Here is a 19754-nt window from a genome sequence, read left to right on the forward strand (position 1 = left end):
CTTCTATCAACATCGTACTGATAAAAATTTCTTGCTATGTGACAACTGCTACCTTCAAACCTCCGAGGAGACCCGTAGTGTGCATTACGTTCTTAAACTTCGTCATTACATTCATATAGGGTTTAATAAACACGTCGAAAGGTGTGCCTTGTGTCGCGTATCACTAGCCACCCCCAGCGCCTTGCGAAATTGTCGCGATTGTCCCCGAATCCTTTCACTCTTTACTCACCACGTGGAGAGTCACGGAGAAGCACCACACGAAGACTCTGACGCCACGATAATAACAATCTCTGAGAAAACTCTGTAAAATATCACCTTCTATTCCGCGTTTTATTAACGTTGAGCCCACAAAGCTTACGATAGTATACTACGCGCTCCAGAACGCAGATATATTAATTACATAATAAAATTAACAATAAATCGGTTATTCTAAGTCCACTTAAAACTTGGGGTACGTTTTTACCCCACTCTGCCGTTTGACCTTTTCAAACACTCTACACGCGCAAATCCAGAGCGTAATGTTCAAGAAGGGAAGCTCTTAATATTAATTCCTTTCCTATTAACGAAACCTTTACGTGTGGCGGCAAAATCGTACCATCGAAAAGAAGTAACAATTAATCTCTCCCTTTGGTTTACTCCCCCATCCTGGTCGTACAAAATAAAACCCGATAATACAGATAAATCCACGCATGTACATTTACTCGTACTCACTACAACAAAAATAAAACAGCGGATTGCGAAGATAAATATTTTATTTAATCTCGCACATAAATTTAAGCAATTCTGCTGCTCTAAATTTTCCTCTCGGGCTTCATTATCAAATAGTACCATATGATGAGCCATAAAATGCCGTACAATTTCGTGTGCATAATTGCCCGACGGTAGTAATACCATTATCATTGGTATTACAAATACTATTATCATTTACTATCCTCATAATTTATCAATTGTCAATTCGATATATATATATATATTAACTCGCATAACCCTCAGCATATCCATTATTATAAAAAGCTGAAAAGATTATCAGATAGCATCCGCGTTTTAAATTACACGTACGATTACTATCAATAAAAATGAATCCCGACGACCTAATTGACGAGAAAGAAACTCTCGATTATAAAGAAATGATAAAGGAGCTGAAGCAAAGAGAGAGCGAATTAAAATATCGCACCGAAGCGATCGAAGGTATGATGAGAACGCTTACTAACGCCTTATCCGGCCTCCACCTGCCACAACCTTCTACCTCCACGCCAAATGAGCAACCTAATGAAAATCCCGCATCACCGTTTTTGCCACCCCAAACTTCTTACGCCACTTTGAATATGACACCTGCGTCGTACTCTATAAATTCACCATACCCGAAATCATATGTCAGGGACGCTCTCGATCTCGTGCCAAAATATGATGGGCATAACATTCCTGTATGGCAGTTCGCCCGCGCCTGTAAACGAGCGAGAGACTCCATACCGTCAGTAGACGAGGCACATTTTGTTAGACTACTCCGCAATAAATTAAATCACCATGCCTATTTAGCAGTAGAAGATGAAACCCACCTCACCGTTGACAAGTTCTTAGATACACTCAAACGAACCTTCGGGCCAGGAAGAAGCTCGAATTACTACCGCGGCCAATTAAGCATTGTTTATAAAAAACCCTCGGAACATATACTAGATTATATAGGGCGCATTAAAGATCTCCGGACGGCAATAATAGAGGGAGATCAAACAAATCTCAATCGTTCTCTGACAGAACCTGAAACATCTTCTATAGATTCATTCACGCTAGAAGCTTTCTACGAAGGATTACCCAGAGAATATCGCGTCGAGCTTAAGGCAGAGGGATACCATAATCTCACTGACGCTTGCTCGAAGGTAATTACCATAAGTAAAAGGTTAGAGAGGGAAGAAGCGCGAGAAAGGAATTCACGACCCGCGCGCAGCGACGCCGCACCTACACGCACCCTGCCTCCCACTAGAATTCTCCAACGCGATGATTCATCAACGAATAACGCAGGTAGCCCTTATAATAATCGCGAACAGAAGATTTGCGGATATTGCAAAAATTTTGGCCATCTGGTACATGAATGTCGTAAGCGACAGTACCACGAGAGTACTTCCGGTAACAATAATAATAATAACAGAAATAATTACAACAATTATAATGGAAATTATAACAACAATAACAATCGGCCACGAAATAGTAATAGCAACAATAATACTACTCCTAATGGAGTAGTTAAAATTTCGGAAAACCAGCCAGAGGCCTCGGCCAATGGGACGCACCGAGGTCTTGGAAAGGCTCGTCCCGTTCTTCCCTTGGACTACTCCCAAAACCCGTCTACATCCTACGAGCCGCCAGCGGAAGCGTACCCTCCGTCGAGCTCGAATCACCGTCCTTCTATGGACCAACCGCTTTCATGCTCGATACAGGAGCACAGCCAAACATAATTAAACAAGGATGCTTGCAAAGGAAAATTGAAGTAAACAATCAAGAAATTTTACAACTCACAGGCATTACGGAGGACGCCGTTAACACCTTGGGCTCAATTCAAGTTCAAATCTTCAACATACTAGTAACTTTCCACGTCGTACCGGACGACTTCCCTATCATACAACAAGGTATACTAGGTACCTCTTTCTTTACGGAACACAATGCCTGTATAGATTACAGCAATAGTACGGTCACTTGGCATAACTGTGCCATCCCATTTAAAGAACAAGAAACGGTGGTAATTCCACCACGAACCAATACCGGATTTGTTATCCGAGTATCAAATCCCGAAATTAAAACCGGCTATCTACCCAGATTGCATATTTGCGACGGAGTCTTCGCAGGAGATTCATTAGTGACCTGCATAAATAACAAGGCTTATATCCGTATCATAAATACGCCCGCAAAATAGAAGTTATAATACCTACAATAAAACTCAGAGAAGTTACCGAAATTTCTAACGAGCCGAAAAACGCCTCTAAAACCAACTCACTTAACTCTGATCAAGCAGATCTACACAGTTCTCAACTCCTCGAATCCTCTGCATCAATTAAATCTACATCATTCGAAGCTAAACAAAACAAGATCACTAATCGTCAAGAATCGCTTTTTCTCACATCCAACTACGGCATTTCCCCTGCCCCTTCGTCTTCTAATTCTAACTTTAATAATACTACCACTTCTTTTACTAATTCTAATACTCCTTCTAGTGCCGCGCGCACTTGCTCTCTCATGGGATCCTTCAGCCGTGCAGAATGCATGCGCCCCCATGAGAAACCTTTTTCTAGTGCCAAATGCACTCACTCCCATTCGGGATCTTCCAATTTAACTAGTTCTCATTTCCCCTCCCCTCTCGTGCCGTACAAACCCGAAAAAGAAAAAGTTATGATCAACAACATAAAAGAAAACGATACTGATTACAATAAGAAAGAAACCGTCATTAATAAAATTGCATCAGTTAAGGAGAACATGGAGAAAGAGGATTCAAAGAGAGTTACTTGGACTATGGCCGAGAGGATATCGGCCGTTCTAAAATTATTAAGGCTTGATCACCTTGTTCCATTCGAAAAGGAAAACGTTATTACATTAGTTACCAATTATTGCGATCGATTCTATATACCTAACGAATATCTGGATAAAACGCAATTGCTAACACATAAAATTATAACTACCGACGATGCACCGGTGCATACTAAACAATACAGATTTCCACCGATACATCGCACCGAAATAACGCAACAAGTTAATCAGCTTATAGATAGAGACGTTATTATACCCTCAACTTCCCCTTATAATTCGCCTATTTGGATAGTGCCAAAGAAGCCAGATTCATCAGGCAACAAACGATGGCGAATGGTGATAGACTATCGTAAGCTCAATGAAAAAACAATTGGGGACGCGTACCCCCTCCCTAACATTTGTGATATTCTCGATCAATTAGGCGGTTCCAAGTACTTCTCCGTATTAGATCTTGCTAGCGGGTTCCACCAAATTCCAATGGACCCCATGGATGCACATAAGACTGCATTTTCCACTCCTCACGGGCATTATCAATTCGCACGCATGCCGTTCGGATTGAAAAACGCTCCCGCCACGTTCCAACGATTAATGGATCAGGTTCTGAGCGGGCTACAAGGAATTGAATTGTTCGTTTATATGGATGACATAGTAATATACGCGAGTTCATTAAGAGAGCACGATATAAAAATAGATAAACTGATGTCGCGGTTACGATCTGCTAATTTGACCTTACAACCGGATAAATGCGAATTCCTTCGGCGTGAAGTGTCATATCTAGGGCATATAATTGGAGAAGACGGGGTCCGTCCTGACCCACAGAAGATATCAGCCGTCGAAAAGTTCCCAGCGCCTCGCAACATTAAAAATATCCGTCAGTTTCTCGGTCTAGCCGGCTATTACCGCCGATTCATACCGCAATTTTCTAGTATTGCTTCTCCATTATCTAACTTGCTAAAAAAGGATGTTCAATTCATTTGGAATGATAAAACACAGCACGCGTTTGACACACTTCGCAAACTATTATGTAACGAGCCGATACTACAATTTCCGGATTTTGAACGCGAGTTTATACTTACCACTGATGCCTCCAACTTGGCAATTGGCGGTGTATTGAGTCAAGGGGAAATAAACCATGATCTACCAATCGCTTACGCGTCTCGAGTACTAAATTCAGCCGAGAAAAATTATTCAACTATCGAAAAAGAATTGTTAGCCATCACATACTGCGTTAATCATTTTCGACCTTATCTTTACGGACGTACGTTTACATTAATCACCGATCACCAACCATTGACGTGGCTACACCGTGTAAAAGACCCGACGTCTCGCCTTATGCGTTGGCGTTTAAAACTCGAAGAATTCGATTATAAAATTGTGTATAAGAAGGGAATTAGTAATAGTAACGCTGACGCTCTGTCTAGAAACCCCGTAGCAATTAATCTGATTCATTACTCAATAATGCCTATCCGAAAAAAACCCCGCCTTGATTCCGCCATCCTCTCATCATCCGAATCTGACGACACCTCTGAATCCGATGATGAGCGATCCAGGAAACAGCCTGCTGGGGCAAGGGTTGACGTCAGAGACATGACAACGCCCGTGGCACCTACATCCTGCGGAAATTCTGAGGATTCTCCTATACCAAAGCTCATAATCCGCCTCCGCAGGAACGAGTCTCCGGTAGTTTTACCCGCCCCCACCGAACCAATCAGTTCGCAATACGAGTTAAGGACCGGGCGAAAAACTAATTTTGAGGAATTCTTCCATGAAGAAGAAAGCGATAGAGATTCGCTACCTGACCTGGAGTCTCCAGCAGACTCTCCTGCCAAATCTCCCAACACTTCTAATAACGAAACCCCCGACCAACTTCTAGATTCCACGCCGACAATTTCGCCAGACATCTCATTATCTAGTAATTGTAAAATACAAGAAAGTCCCCTACCTTTATTAAGTAGAACTGATAACCTCATCATATTAATTACTGGTAACGGTCACCCCCTGTGCGACGGAGCGCAGGAACTACTCCAAGCCAACAACCTGCCTCCCCCTGATGATCTTGCTCTCGGAAGAGCCCGTGTTCACTTTTCATGGCACCGCGACCGCCATGTCATCATGTTACCAGTAAAGGAAAGACGAACGACGCCCCTAGACGAACAAATACTTGATGAATGCCTCACTTCATTATTAGATGTAGTTTCAGAACTAGACTTACGCACCCTTAGCATACGGCTAACCGCTCAATTGGATTCAGTTTCATGGTCAACTATGGTCCAAAAGTTACAATCAACAATGATAGATCGACCTATAACTATCACTATTTGCAAAGGAATTACTTCCATCCCACTGGAAAAAGATAGAATTAAAATAATTAACGAACACCACGAGTCTGCTGTCGGCGGACACAAGGGCGTTACCAAGACATATCGGCTCATTAAAAAACGATACAGTTGGCCTAATATGAAAACACAAATTCAAGATGTGATTAGACGGTGCCACACTTGTCAGTTGCGGAAACTTGTTAGAAAGAAAACAAGACAGCCCATGATCTTGACCGATACGCCAGATCACGCATTCGATAAAATTGCGTTAGATATCGTCGGGCCCCTTAAAACTACAAACGACGGTAACACATACATTCTCACTATGCAAGATTTGCTAACAAAATACTCGGTCTACGCGCCGCTATCTAATATTAGCGCCGAATCAACTGCGACTGCATTCGTCAATTATTTTATATGTCGATTTGGTTGTCCACGTAGCATCCTCACGGACCAAGGGCGGAATTTCATGAGTCAATTAATGAAGAGTATCACAAAAAAATTTCGCATTCAGCAACTTCGCACTACAGCTTACTACCCGCAGTCTAACGGATCACTTGAAAGATCACATATGGTCCTAATGGAATACCTAAGATGTTTCGTGCGTAAAGAGAACGATTGGGATAAATTTATCGAAAGAGCAAGCTTTTCTTACAATACTTCCGTTCATGAGGGTACCGGGTTTACGCCTCACGAACTAATCTTCGGTTCACCCGCACGAATTCCATCTGAATTCAACTCCGACCCTGAACCAGAAACCTATGGAAATCGACTAATGAAGGTATTTTCTGAGATACGAGACCTCCAGCGCAACGCTAAGGAAAATCTAGATAAGGCTAAACAAAAATCGAAAACTTATTACGACAAACGCGTCAACGCAATAATTATTAATCCTGGGGATAGCGTCTTCCTAATTAATAATCTCAAAACTAATAAATTCGTCACTGAATACTTAGGGCCATACAAAGTAGTCGAAGTGATGGATCACGAAAATGTTAGGCTCGAAATAAACGGGACTACCCGCGTAGTGCACACTAATAAGTTAAAAAGGGCTTACCCCCGCAATGCGGGATGACCCTACACCCCCCCCCCATTTTTCCTTTGCAATAACATTAATCTGTTGTTAACACTACAACCCCTAAACACCAAGCATTCCCATTCAAGGTTCTTCAATTATCTCTTCCAGTGACTCCGACATATTTCGTCATAATGGAATCTTGAAGAACATCTAGCCGCGGTGTCCCACCCAATCCACGAAACGTCACATTTGGCACGTGGAACACTGAAATTTCAAGTGGCATATCCCAAGGGCCACCCTTCTTGTTCCGAATGGATATTAAGATCCTGACGGTAACTATCTTGATCCGCTGCACTCACGCCCTTATAGGCTACGATTGCAGCGGGTCACATACAAATAGCACACTCATCTCGCTTCTCGAGATCGAAGAATGCAGAATCCCTGAAGGGAAAGTTATAACTGAAACAGTACCAATACGGTTACTTGAGCTACCGGAGACCACGCATGTCAGCGTACTCTCCTGTAGGTTTGAAATAGAAAATATAATACGGAATAATGAGAAAATTAAGCGCAACCGATTCTATTTGTCATGCAACCTTGCCGATTGCGCCTATCTGCATGCTCACAAAAGATTTCGCGTTGGAAATATAACCTTTGACAAATTGAAAACAAATGTTGTGAATAGTAGATTGCTACCTCCTAGCAATCATGCTCATTTTTTCTTACCTACGTCTCCAAAGACTGGTATTAAGAATGTTGAAAGCTATATACATATAGCATTTAACCAAAATAAAATTAAAGTAAATACGTTGAAAAATAAAATTACCCTCCCCCACGGGATTTGCGAGTATTCGACACTACACTGCGTAGACGAAGAAGGGTACCACAATTATTGGTCACCCATATTCCACGACGGTTGCCACACTTCGCCAAATATTGTTGTACACCGCGGAAACGCGACAAAAATTTATTCCGACGCGCGCCCCATCGCATATTTAGTGCCGTTCGCTGACAAGAATCTCCTCGTATTTGTGCGTGAACGACAAGACATCTGTAATACCACTGTGCTACAAACTGAATACCCACGACTGATCATCACCATGGAGAACATCACCACACCAACCAATCCCGTGCCATATGACCAACCGCACCCTGTTACGGATCCCACGACGTCGTACCACATCACCAGCTGCATTTCGGAAACCCCTAAATCGGCCTACATCAAAGTCCTACTAGATAAGTGCGAGAAGGAAAGGATTGCGCTACAAATAGCCGCACACACCGCTCTATGGGATCCTGATCAATTTGCCTACACTATAACCGGCAGACCAGGACATTCAGCCCACATCCAAGGCGAGGCTGCACTAGTGTATCGATGCACACCCGTGCCAGTACAAATAAGAACCACAGATACATGCTACAAACAATTGCCAATTATTGCCAACGGTGCTCCCGGATACCTGGCACCAAGGACACGAGTGATCTCCGCGTTTGGTACCGAGGTCGAGTGCAATTCAGAGGAAGCCATCATCTTCCGCCTCGGAAATATCTGGACGCAGTTTCAGCCTCACCGGCGAAACGTTACCACCTCCACCTTGCCGGGACTAAACTACCTGCCTTGGGGATCACCTCCTCTAAAAACTGAATACAAAGTAGCAGGAAAAGTCACCTTGGACAATGCCCAACAGAGCACTCCATTAGAACAAGATACTTCCTATATCCAGCGCCAGCTTTATAAAATTTGTTGGATAACCATCTCTTTAATCAGTCTTGCACTGATAGTAAGGCAGAGATGCTATAGGCGAAAGAAATCGCTTGTTAATTTGCCAGGAACTTGGTCTCACCGCTACATCGAAACTGTCGTGCATCCAAAGCGCATAGCAGAATCAAGGGAACGAAGTAGAGAGCCATACTCTATTTTAAATCACCGTGCTCAGCTTCTCCAAAGGCCAGACAGTCCTAGGACCCGACTACCATTACCTACACCTCGCCAAATTCAGCCTGAGATATTCAAGGAAATGACGGCGGTTTCTCGATCCCTCGACCGTTTGGAGAACCGGATAAACGAATGGATCCCCACGCCTATCGCCACAACAGCAGAAGTGGAAAATCACAGTGAACAAAACAGACAACGAATGTGCATGAATGCCCCGCGAAGGGGAACGTGAAGTGAACTACATTACAACTAAAAGAAAATACACCTTGTTAGGTAATTTCCTATGTAAAGAGGAAAAGAGTAGAATTCTCTTCTGTCATAATAAAAGGGTAAAGTAGAAATAGTGAAGTAACAGAAGATTTTCATTATACAAAAAAAAAATATATATATATATATATATTAATTAATGATAATAATAATAGATTTCTTTTTATTGGAAGAAAGAAAAAAAAAATTTTCTTTTTCTTTTTTTTTTCTCTTTTTATATATATATATAATCACTCTCGTATCTTCTCTTTTCCCCTCACATTGTACGCCTATGTGCTATACATTTGTTTTTTTTCTTTTCTTTTTTTTTTTTTTTCATTTTGTTTATTAGCGGGAGCAACTTTCACTTTTTCTTTTTCTTTTCGTCTTTTCTTTTAAGTATGCGCGCCACGAATTTTTGTTACCAAAATTTTTCTTTATTTTTTTTTTTTATATATCGCAGTTACCCCTTTTTCCCTCAACGTATTTACTTTATTATTTTGGCAGGGAAACAACAGTTTTCCACAAATCTTCCGGGACTTAGAGGGAGTCGCTCTCTTTAAAAATCCAAGCAACTTCCTCTAACTCCCTTTGCGTACAATAGATCACAAGATCTCTTTCTTTCTTTAATTATAAGCCAGTAGTTATATATATAATAAATAAAGATATAAAAACTGATCACTATGATGTTAAAAATAGTGATCTGTAGAAAAATTCGCGTTACTATTAAAATGAGTAATCACAGTGATACTCAGGGATATTATATGTCGTCAGTATTATTAATGTATTATTAGAATGCTGTAGCAATGTCAAGAATGAATTATTTGGTCAATCAAGTGTTAATGTCTCCAAGAACAAAGAAAAAGATATATATGTATATGTGTATAAGCAGGCATGTACGTACTGTGATACTTGATAACAATATATACATGTATCCTCAGCATTAATAACACTACAAGTACTCAGTTGCTGAAATCATTAAATTTTAAATATATTACAAAAACTCGTTGTCATGGTATAACACTACATGCCAGTAAAATAATAGAAAAATATTAAGGTCTCATTAATTCATTAATAACAAGTTTTGACAATTTTCAAGGAATAAAATCAAGTACCATTAACTCAATCAAGTATTAATGCACTTAAAAAAATCTTCCTGTAATTAAGAAATACGGTATTTCCAGTATCACTAAATCAAATAAGAATTATATACATATATTAGGGACAATAGCCTATCGTTGATTTAAAAATCAACCTTTCACTCTTGGAGAGATTACTACTATTATTACTTAGGGATAATATACACATAGTTAAGTCTTAACTGACACAATTAAAAATTATTAAATGTTAAAAGGACTGATTGAAGATACTAATATAGGATATATTAAAAATCAAGTTGTGATATATAATGTAACATAAGTAGCATAAGTATAATTAAAATATATAATATAGCATAAAATAATTTATGTACGTGGTAGTATAGTATAGCATATTAATTTACTATTAGGTAAGACATTAGGTATATTGCCAAGCGTTATTGAAAATTCATATATACTATTGAACGTCATCACCAAGTATATTGTCAAAATTACGTATTAAGCAACACGCAGTATATAATTGTAATTCGTGATACGTCATTGTCAATTAATTCAGTATTAACAAGTAACCTTACAGTGATACCGATAAACACTGTATTCCTAATATCATTAGACTAGATGTATGTATATATATATATATATATACATACAAGACTACAGTTTACCATTGATCCAATGATCAAGCCCCTTCGGGAATCTATTACCATACTAAGAAATAATATATATATATTTTCAACATTAATAAACATTGTTAAGGACTATTAAACAAAAGTATTATTTTAAGATATATTGAATATCACAGATTAAGTCATTAGTGTAATATATAATATATATAGCCTAGAGAGAAATTATATTTGAAACCGTCACTATTATCAAAGATTATCAAACGTTAAGAACTCCACCAAATATGTTATTAAAATTATAGACTAAATATTATACGTTATACAGCCGTAATTCTAGTTGCGTCGTTATGAATCGAATAGAATAGTAACCGAGCGCGCAATATTATAAGCGTGAGTTATTTGGTGAGTGCGTTGTATTTCGTTTCCTTTGAGTCGAGCGATATCGCAACGTTTTCATTCTGTCTCTCTCTCGCGACATCGTCTTTCCTTCGAGAGCCAGCAACCTTTTCTTTTCTTTCTTTCTTTATTTTTCGTGACCATAATTATGCTCAAATAAATTAATTTAATCTATTGATTTAATCTAGTTGAGTCGCGACATCTCCGATATCGCTCTACCATAAGGAGGGGGGTGTTACGTTCGATGAAAATTTTTCAATGATTTCATCTCACGTTCGCGCACCGCGCTCTCGCGTGCTCCGCCGGAGCACCCGTCTCACCGAGCGCTCCCCTCCCCACGAAATCAGACGCGCGGAGTATCAGCGCGTACACCCTACGCTTATACTCTTTATTAATTTTATTGTTATCACGTGCGTAATTATTACCTCAATTGTTAAAGCTCAAACCCATCGAATCATGCCGCGTATAGTTAAAAATTTCATTAAAAGAGCAACATTCTTTCGTCGCCTTTCTATTACTATTAACGACAGGGTGCAACCGCCACCCCTCAACTCTCTTGTTAATTGATAATACTGCAATCCGTCGCAGTCATGCTATAGGTCTTTCACATTATTAGTAACCTGGAATAATGTGAATAGTTGAAAACCATGCGGTTCACGCGTGACACCCTTGCGCTACCGAAGAGTCGGTCCAGCCGCGGAGCGCGTGTACCAAGTGGGATAGCAATAGCTCGAGCATTATTCCAATCGGGAAGTATGAGTAAGATAGAATAAGTAAAGTAATTACAAAGGTATGCGGTTTAATTGCTCCGCTCACAGAGGTGATAGGGGGAAGGCGAAGGAAGCATTCGAACGCTAATCACCCTGGCTACCTCTTGACCGAAGTTTATATTGATCCGAATAAAAATTAGAAACTATGAAAATTCAAAAGTAATGGTTATTTGTCGCGGAATTTTCCATGGATTTGAGCTTCCCTACACCCGCGTACCCCTAGGACCCCCTAGTTTTCGGATATATAAGGAGCGCGAGAGCCTCAGGAAGCAGCATTTTCGCTCCCATAACGAGTCGCGCTGCCAGTAGACGTTACTCTGAAGAAAGTACTATCCACGCGATAATTATTAGCCTTCGTGCTCTTACTACTACAAGGTATACGACATCGAGACTATTAAATTCTTGATAGAATTTAAACAAGAAACCGAGCAGTGCGTAAGTAATATCTCTCGTACATACAAGCGCCGTAAAATCATTGTCAAGTGTAGACTCACGCAACTTTGTTTAAAATAAAGTTTTTGTTTTCTCTCTCTTAAAAAGAAAAATCTGTTCAATATAACTGTTTTTTTTTTCTATATACCTAGTGGCTAAAAAAATCTATTAGTCCGCGAAAAATTATTAAGTGGGGCAAAATACGGGGCGAAACCATCCTCGGTGCTCCCAAAAATATTCTGAAGCGATATAGCGACTTCCCTGAATCCTCATCCTGGAAGCTGGGCGCTACGATTCAGGCGCCTGCTTCCTCCCTGAACTTCAAGCCAGGGGCGCCTACCGGGGCGCTTAAGCTAGAAGGTGTCCAGGGGACAACGGGCGCCTATTAAGGCGCTTCTCATCCCCTACGTCGTCCCTCCATCTAAACTGTGCACCATAGGGCAGCCCATAGGGCGCTCTCCGTCACAAACGCCCCATCTTTCCTTTGGCGTGGGATTTGTTGCGCCCTCCCTGGGCGCTCCCCCCTCACGCAGTCTACGCCTTGTCGCAATTAGTACGCTCTTCCTCCCAATAATATCCGAGAAAGTACCCACAAAAGAAAAGAGGTACTCTCCTTTTTTTTTATTATCACTTTTGGCCTAAAAATCAATTCCTAAAAAGCACCACTAAAAACCGCGTCATTCACGTGACAGGCAGTAACAACGCGAATAATAATAAGAATAACTATCATTGATCTCTCTCTCTTTCTCTCTCTCTCTGTGTTGACGTACTCTCGGTCCGCGTCCGTGTGGAACGGAACAAGACGGGTAAGAACAGAACCCGAGTCAATCTCTCACATACCTTCCGTGGGATGGTACGGGCTGCCCGCTAGGGCGCTTATCCCCTGCACTCCCCTCCTTATTCCGTAAGGCAATGGGCTCGCCTATTTGGGCGCTTTACCCCCACGGACTTATACAATCACAAACTTAATAGATTGACTCGATTTCTCATCTAACCCAGCAAAATTACACCGATTAAACATTTCTATAAAAATTAAAAGAAAGGAAAATAAATATTAACAGAGAGAAAGAGAAGAACATTACACAAATTACACAACTCTCGCAACACTCGCTTATCCAAATTTACCTGCCTGACACGTGTCTTTTCTATATAATCATGGGTTCGTTTAATAAATTTGGTTCACTACCAAACAGTGCGACATCATGCCACGGTCTCGCCGAGGAGGACGGAAGCGGCAAATCAAACGATTAAAATGGCGTCTTATCGAGGCTGGAACGTTCGACCCGACCGTCTTCGATCAACCTCCGCCCCCCGACACCTCCCCGAGACGCCACGGATCACCGGGCCCGTTTGGGCTGCCGCCTCCACAGCCTACCCCCTGCACCCGCCCAGTTCCCCCGGCACCACCCTGCCATAGCGCACCAAACTTCGCTCCCTTTAGGCGCCCGCCGCCCCGGTTACCCCCAGGGACCGACATAGCCCCTATACGCGCCCCCACGCGTCCCGCTAGAGTGGACCGTCAGGCCCGTCCACCCCAGCGACAAGGCCCCCGCGTCACTAGCGACGAGGCCTTCGTCGGGTCGCTCCCCAAACTCGCCTTATCCGGCAAAGCGACCCCTCGGTCCGTAGAAACTTATAGAAGGCTTCTCAAGCCCTTCGAAGGAGCACCACCTCTCAAAAGAGCAAAACAAGCAGGAGAACAATAAAACAGTTACGCTCCTGGGGAACTACGGGTTACGCTCGGCCCCGGTACTTCCTGCCTCCCCCAGGACGTAACAAGTTTAAAAAATGTCAAAATCTATGATAGTTGTTATAGTTTCTAAGTAAACATTTATGTAAGTTTTAGTGACAACAAACACAAGATGCAATACTTATAAATTAATATAATTAAAACTTTACATGTAACATTTTTTCTGAGAAAAAATTTATATAATAAAAAGATATTTGTTAAATTTAATCAATAATAAAGTATGTTAAGCTTTTCAACACTTTTGTTATCAAAATAAAAAAAATAACTTTTATGTAATATTCAACAAAATATACTTACAAAAAAATAGAAATGCGTTTATTATAAAAATCTTATTTTATCTATTACAAAAATTTACATATGTATTTATCTTATATATTAAGTAATATGTTATTTTATTGATTAAACAGTTATTGTGCAATTAACTGGCGACACATCTTGCAAAATGCGGCCACGTTCATTTCCAGGAATAATTTCATCATTATTTATATTTCTCATATTTGCTTCTGAATCGGGATATTCATCGTCACGTGGAGGTTCCAACAATTCTAAATCGTTAATGCTTATCAAATTGTGTAAAACGCAACAAGCATGTATTATTTGTACCATACGTACAATATTTCGAAGTTTGAAGTGATATAATTGTCTGAATCTTTGTTTTAAGCAACCAAATGCGTTTTCAATCACTACACGACACGAACTTAATTTACTATTAAAATGCCTCTGAACTCGTGTCAGATGTCCGTTATCTCTATATGGAACAATTAGGCATTCTAAACAAGGATATGCACTATCTCCAAGTATATAAGATCGAACCATCTAAAAAATAATTTGTTTTATTAATTGTAATATAAAATAAATTAAAAGGAGTTTTCCAGCAAGTAACACAAATTGACACAGCAATATTTCTGTCTTTGTTTGATATTTAGTGAGAGACAAGGACAAAATTACTGCTGTGTCAATTTGTGTCTCTTGCTGGAAAGCTCCCAATATGTATATATATATAAAACAATCACTAACTTGGACATATTTTCTGAAGACATTCATACAAACGAGATTCCCGCAACACCCTTGCATCATGCACTGATCCGGGATATCCAACAAACACATCTAGAATGGACGTCCATTCAACCTCCATAGATCCATGGGACGTCTATGTCCATGGTGGAAGTCAGATGGACGTCCATTAGAGATCTAGTAAACTTCCTTAGCTCCATTGGAGGTTTACCTCCATGGCGGAAGTTAGATAGACGTCCATTAGGGATCCAGTAAACTTCCATGGCTCCATTGAAGGTTTACCTCCATGGCGGAAGTTAGATAAACGTCCATTAAAGATCCAGTAAACGTCCATGGCTCCATTGGAGGTTTACCTCCATGGTGGAAGTTAGATAGACGTCCATTAAGGATCCATTGAACTTCCACAACTCTATGGAACATTTATTTTCATGGTAGAAGTTACCCAGACAACACGCTTGTCAGAATGAAAACTTTAAGAGAACTTCTTTAAGAAAACATTTAGATATCGTGGAAATAATGTCCAAATGTTAACATTTGTCAGAGATGTCTACTAAGAAAGGTCTTTGAGATATCTCATGGAAGAGTTTTATTTAAGTTTCTTGAAAATGTTATCTTTATGATATCACAGCTAAATGATATCAGCTTAATGTCTTATAAAAGATATCACAATGCTGTCCGATTTTTGAGCCGTCCATGCGCGTTGTAGTTGACTCAGAAATCAGACAACACTATAACATCCTGAATGAGAGATCCATTTGATATTTAAAAAAATTATCATAAAGATAATGTTTGATCCAAAAATAACGGTTTGTCTACAATTACTGCGTCTATCATGTACTGAACAAAAATAGAATAATAAATGTATTATTCAATTTTTCTTAGAATTGATCTATATAGTTAAAACCATCTAATTAACCATTTAAACGCTTCAAAGTATTAATGCTAAATAGATCGCAATTTCCATCAAATTATTAAGGTTATGGAAAAAGATAAATTTAACAATAAAATTAATAAGTAAATAAAATAAAGCTATTTATTTTTAATATGTTTTGCAAAATTTAATTGCTTTTATAAAAAATAATATAATGGCGTCAGTTTATAACATATAAGTATATGTAGACAATAACAAGTACTCATATCGATGAGTCAAATTGGCATAGCAGATAGAGTACAAAGTTTGTAATCCTAAGGTCCCGGGTTCAAAACCTACCAGAGGCAAGTAAGAATAAAATAAAATAATATTGTTCGGGATTTGATTTTCCCTTTCAAATTTACCGTCCCTTGAATTCGTCGCGCTTGCCGATGGCATGATCATAGCATATCAATAAGATTTAGCAGCGGACGAGCGGGGACACAATAATATCACGCCGGCCGTCTCGAACCGCAGTTTCTGAGCTTTATGCTCCTCGGTGGAGGACCGCGTGATCCTCTCGATGGAGGATTGCGTGGTCCTCCGCAGATCAGCTACGTGGTGAGTGATCGCCACGCACTGTAAGCGTTTTGATCGGATGGTGTGGAGGCGCCCGACTTCCCGGAGCAATTCTCCGCAGCCAGTCTTGCGCCTGCTACCGCCCGCCAAGATCATTCTTCGCGCTTCGCGCAATTCGTTCAAGTTCCAAGCATTTACGATCGATCCCGCGCTGTTTCTCTTTATATCGGGATTGCGAGTGACTATTTGCTGTGCGTCGAAATACATCGAAGTTCGCTTTTTCGATTAATCACTCATATGTTGTTATATTTTGCGCTTAATCGCGGGCTGAGAGATCAAGCCGAGATATCGCCAGTACGACCATCCCATTAACCGGCTGACGACATCGCGTTCGTGATTGCACAGCTGCCGCGCGACAAGATATCCGTCGATCGCGATCTCAAGATTTCCGTCGCGAAAGCGTGCATCTCCACGCTAAACAAGATTTCCGACGCGCCTTTCTCTTCGACAGCCTATCATCGTGCAAGGAAGATTTCCGATCGCTCACATCTCGTCGTCTTCGCGTATGTCCGGATCTCACTCTCAGTTCCGCGCGCGCGAGCACTCTTTGTATTTGTCAAAGTGAGAAGTGAAACATACAATAAAGTTCTGTAAAGTTTTGACATGTAAGTGCGTCTTTTCAGATCCACCTCATCTAATCTCATCCTCTAGTGAATTTCCGAAGTCACACGACACGCACTCCGCGCTCAGCGCTGAGCGGTTCCGGCCTTCGCGCCGACATTCTCATATCACGGCGCTATCGCGTTCAAATATAATTTAAATTTAATTAATTAATAAAAATTTGTCCTAAATTTAGTATGTACTGTTGATACAAATAATTTAAAAGAAATAAAATTTTTATTTTAAATTTTTCTTTTGTCAATCATCTATCGAGGCTCTATGAAGCCTCTATTAATGATCCACGAAACATCCGTCAGTCATCCATCGAGGCTCCGTGAAACCTCTATTAATGATCCACACAACGTCTAATAGACCTCTTTGACGACCTCTTATGGAGGTCTAATGGACGTCCACTGGAAGTTTAAACTTCCATGGCAGACGTCCATTAGACGTCTACTGGAGGTTTTATTTCTATGTGGGTATTAATATAAGAGTCGTGATCTTGTGATGGTTTATCAATCCGGATGTGAGTGCCATCCACAGCACCTACAAATAAATTTTTAATTTTATATTTATAAACAAATTATTTATAAACAAATACATTTATACACATAATTATACATACCAATGATTCCAGGAAACTGTTTATTTTCGAAAAAATATCTCTTTATTTTTTCTTTTTCCTGTACTGTAGGAAATCTTATAATATGTGGAGCAAGCAGCATTACAAAGTTTTGTTACTCTTGTTAAAATTACATATAATGTACTAATTGTAATTCCAAACCGATCGGCGACGTCGCGATATCCTGCACTCTCATGACCAAGAAACCACAAATATGTCAAAATATGTTTTTCTGTTGAAATTGGCACATATCCTGCGTGTTCTGCAATATTAAATAAGTTAAAGAGCTATATTTAACAATTAAAATACAAGTGTTATAAATTACAATCTGTTAAATATACAACTAATAAATATACAACTAATTTCTATTACGTATGTATACTTTTAAAATAAGTAATAAATATACAATAAATAAAAACATAATGTATAATAAATAATATGTAATATCTTGCAAAGATGTAAAAATTTCAGATCTTGTAAAACGTTCAATTAAATTATATGCAACTGGGCATGACAAACGAAAATGCATTATAAAATCTTTATTAATATAATTTTGAACAACGTTTTCTATGTAATTATTAATTTTAATGTGATGGATACGCTGTATACCTCTTATTTATATAAATTCTAGTTGTAATAAATATAACATTCCATCGTTATCTAAAATAAAAAAAAATATTAAATAATTAATAATATTAGTAATATTAGTAAATTAGTATTAATATTATTAGTATTAGTACTAATACACATTATATTTTATTACATAAAATATAATCATAACCTTTACATACTAGCATAAACTTACATACTAGTATAAAGCGTCTGGATATACTGGAACTGGAGGTAGTAATTCATCATCGTCAGAGTCGTCAGACGTATTTACTAAATCTCCAATATTATTTAATACTTCATTAATGATTTTATGTGCGATTTTATTAACTAATTATGCACTTTGGCTTTCGAGCTGTTTTGTGTAAAAATCACTAAATAAATCTAGACATTTATTAAATTACTAGAGAACTCACTAGAATTGAAGTGTAAAAAGTGCAAGCAACGCGAACAAACCTATTGTTAGAGGAAAGGAATAAAACTGGAAAAAATGACTGTAACTACCTGCTTGTGGCTGCGGAGTAGCTCACGAGCGGTTCGAGCGAGGGGGAAAAAGGAATAAATTAGTCTTACGTGTTTCGTAGATATTTGACGTAGCAAGCCTTTATTGTAACTGAGACGAACGGAACAACGATTACATGTAGATAGGACGCGTACAATATTATAAAAACGATAATTATAATTGGGATATAATGTGTTATGTACAAGTGTAATAATGAGGCGCGGAGCCTGTGTAAGCGTATAGGCTTGTGTTGCGAATCGGTGTCGCGATGGTGAGTCTTAAAGCGGTTCGCGGCGCTAGCTGTTGGGTGAATCTTTTATGTGTCTTTCCAAACGGGCGCGGCTTCGTAAATGTGGACGCGGGTCCTGGGGCGGAGTGCGGGAGCTAGGCCGGTGGGGGTATACGCGAGTCGGGCTGTGGGTCTGCCTTGGCGGTTCGGTTCTTTTCGGGAATATCGGAATGACCGATCGAGTACGCTCGATCGGGGGCGAGACTCTCGTCCCCGTGACGGCCGGTCGAAGGGGGGAAGTAGGCATCCGTAAGATTTTCAAGCTGCCAAGTACTCTTGGCGGGGGCAAAGACACTTTACCCCACGTGCTTTATCCATGCGGTAGACCTGGTGGTAGGAGGTGCCCCGATCGTTCGGTTGCCGTAGTTACCACTTCTGTTTGGTATGATGGCTCGAATGATCGGATAGCGGTAAGGTTTGAAATGGTGATGACCAAGAAAGCTTGGTCGAGGCGAAGACGCTTCACCCCGTGGAATCGGTTTCTCGCCGAAGAGGTACTCTGTCGGATGCCAGGTATGGACGGTATCGTG

General features: G+C 40.0%; 2 protein-coding genes across 2 annotated transcripts; one reads left to right on the forward strand and one right to left on the reverse strand.

Annotated features, from left to right (window-relative positions):
• Positions 1 to 1076: 1076 nt before the first annotated feature.
• LOC118645358 lies at positions 1077 to 6936 on the forward strand. The gene is made up of 3 exons (XM_036286233.1): positions 1077 to 2121; positions 2259 to 2879; positions 3005 to 6936. Exons 1-3 carry the CDS (start codon positions 1077 to 1079, stop codon positions 6904 to 6906), a joined length of 5568 nt encoding a protein of 1855 aa, XP_036142126.1. The 3' UTR covers positions 6907 to 6936.
• Positions 6937 to 14498: 7562 nt separating this feature from the next.
• LOC105828177 (protein ALP1-like) lies at positions 14499 to 15234 on the reverse strand. The gene is made up of 2 exons (XM_012666398.3): positions 15116 to 15234; positions 14499 to 14910 (listed from the first exon to the last, which is right to left on the reverse strand). Exons 1-2 carry the CDS (start codon positions 15232 to 15234, stop codon positions 14499 to 14501), a joined length of 531 nt encoding a protein of 176 aa, XP_012521852.3.
• Positions 15235 to 19754: the final 4520 nt, after the last annotated feature.

This window comes from Monomorium pharaonis, chromosome 4 (genome assembly GCF_013373865.1).
Source record: "Monomorium pharaonis isolate MP-MQ-018 chromosome 4, ASM1337386v2, whole genome shotgun sequence".
Lineage (NCBI taxonomy): Eukaryota > Metazoa > Arthropoda > Insecta > Hymenoptera > Formicidae > Monomorium > Monomorium pharaonis.

Excerpts from the sequence above, each read along its gene's own strand:
- LOC118645358 (XM_036286233.1), top strand. The coding sequence starts at position 1,077 with ATGAATCCCGACGACCTAATTGACGAGAAAGAAACTCTCGATTATAAA. Across the intron at positions 2,122-2,258 it reads GTACCACGAGAGTACTTCCG|CCAGAGGCCTCGGCCAATGG; the intron begins GTAACAATAATA and ends TCGGAAAACCAG. Across the intron at positions 2,880-3,004 it reads AAATAACAAGGCTTATATCC|ATCTACACAGTTCTCAACTC; the intron begins GTATCATAAATA and ends CTGATCAAGCAG.
- LOC105828177 (XM_012666398.3), bottom strand. The coding sequence starts at position 15,234 with ATGGAGGTTGAATGGACGTCCATTCTAGATGTGTTTGTTGGATATCCC. Across the intron at positions 14,911-15,115 it reads CTTCAGAAAATATGTCCAAG|TCGATCTTATATACTTGGAG; the intron begins TTAGTGATTGTT and ends TTTTTAGATGGT.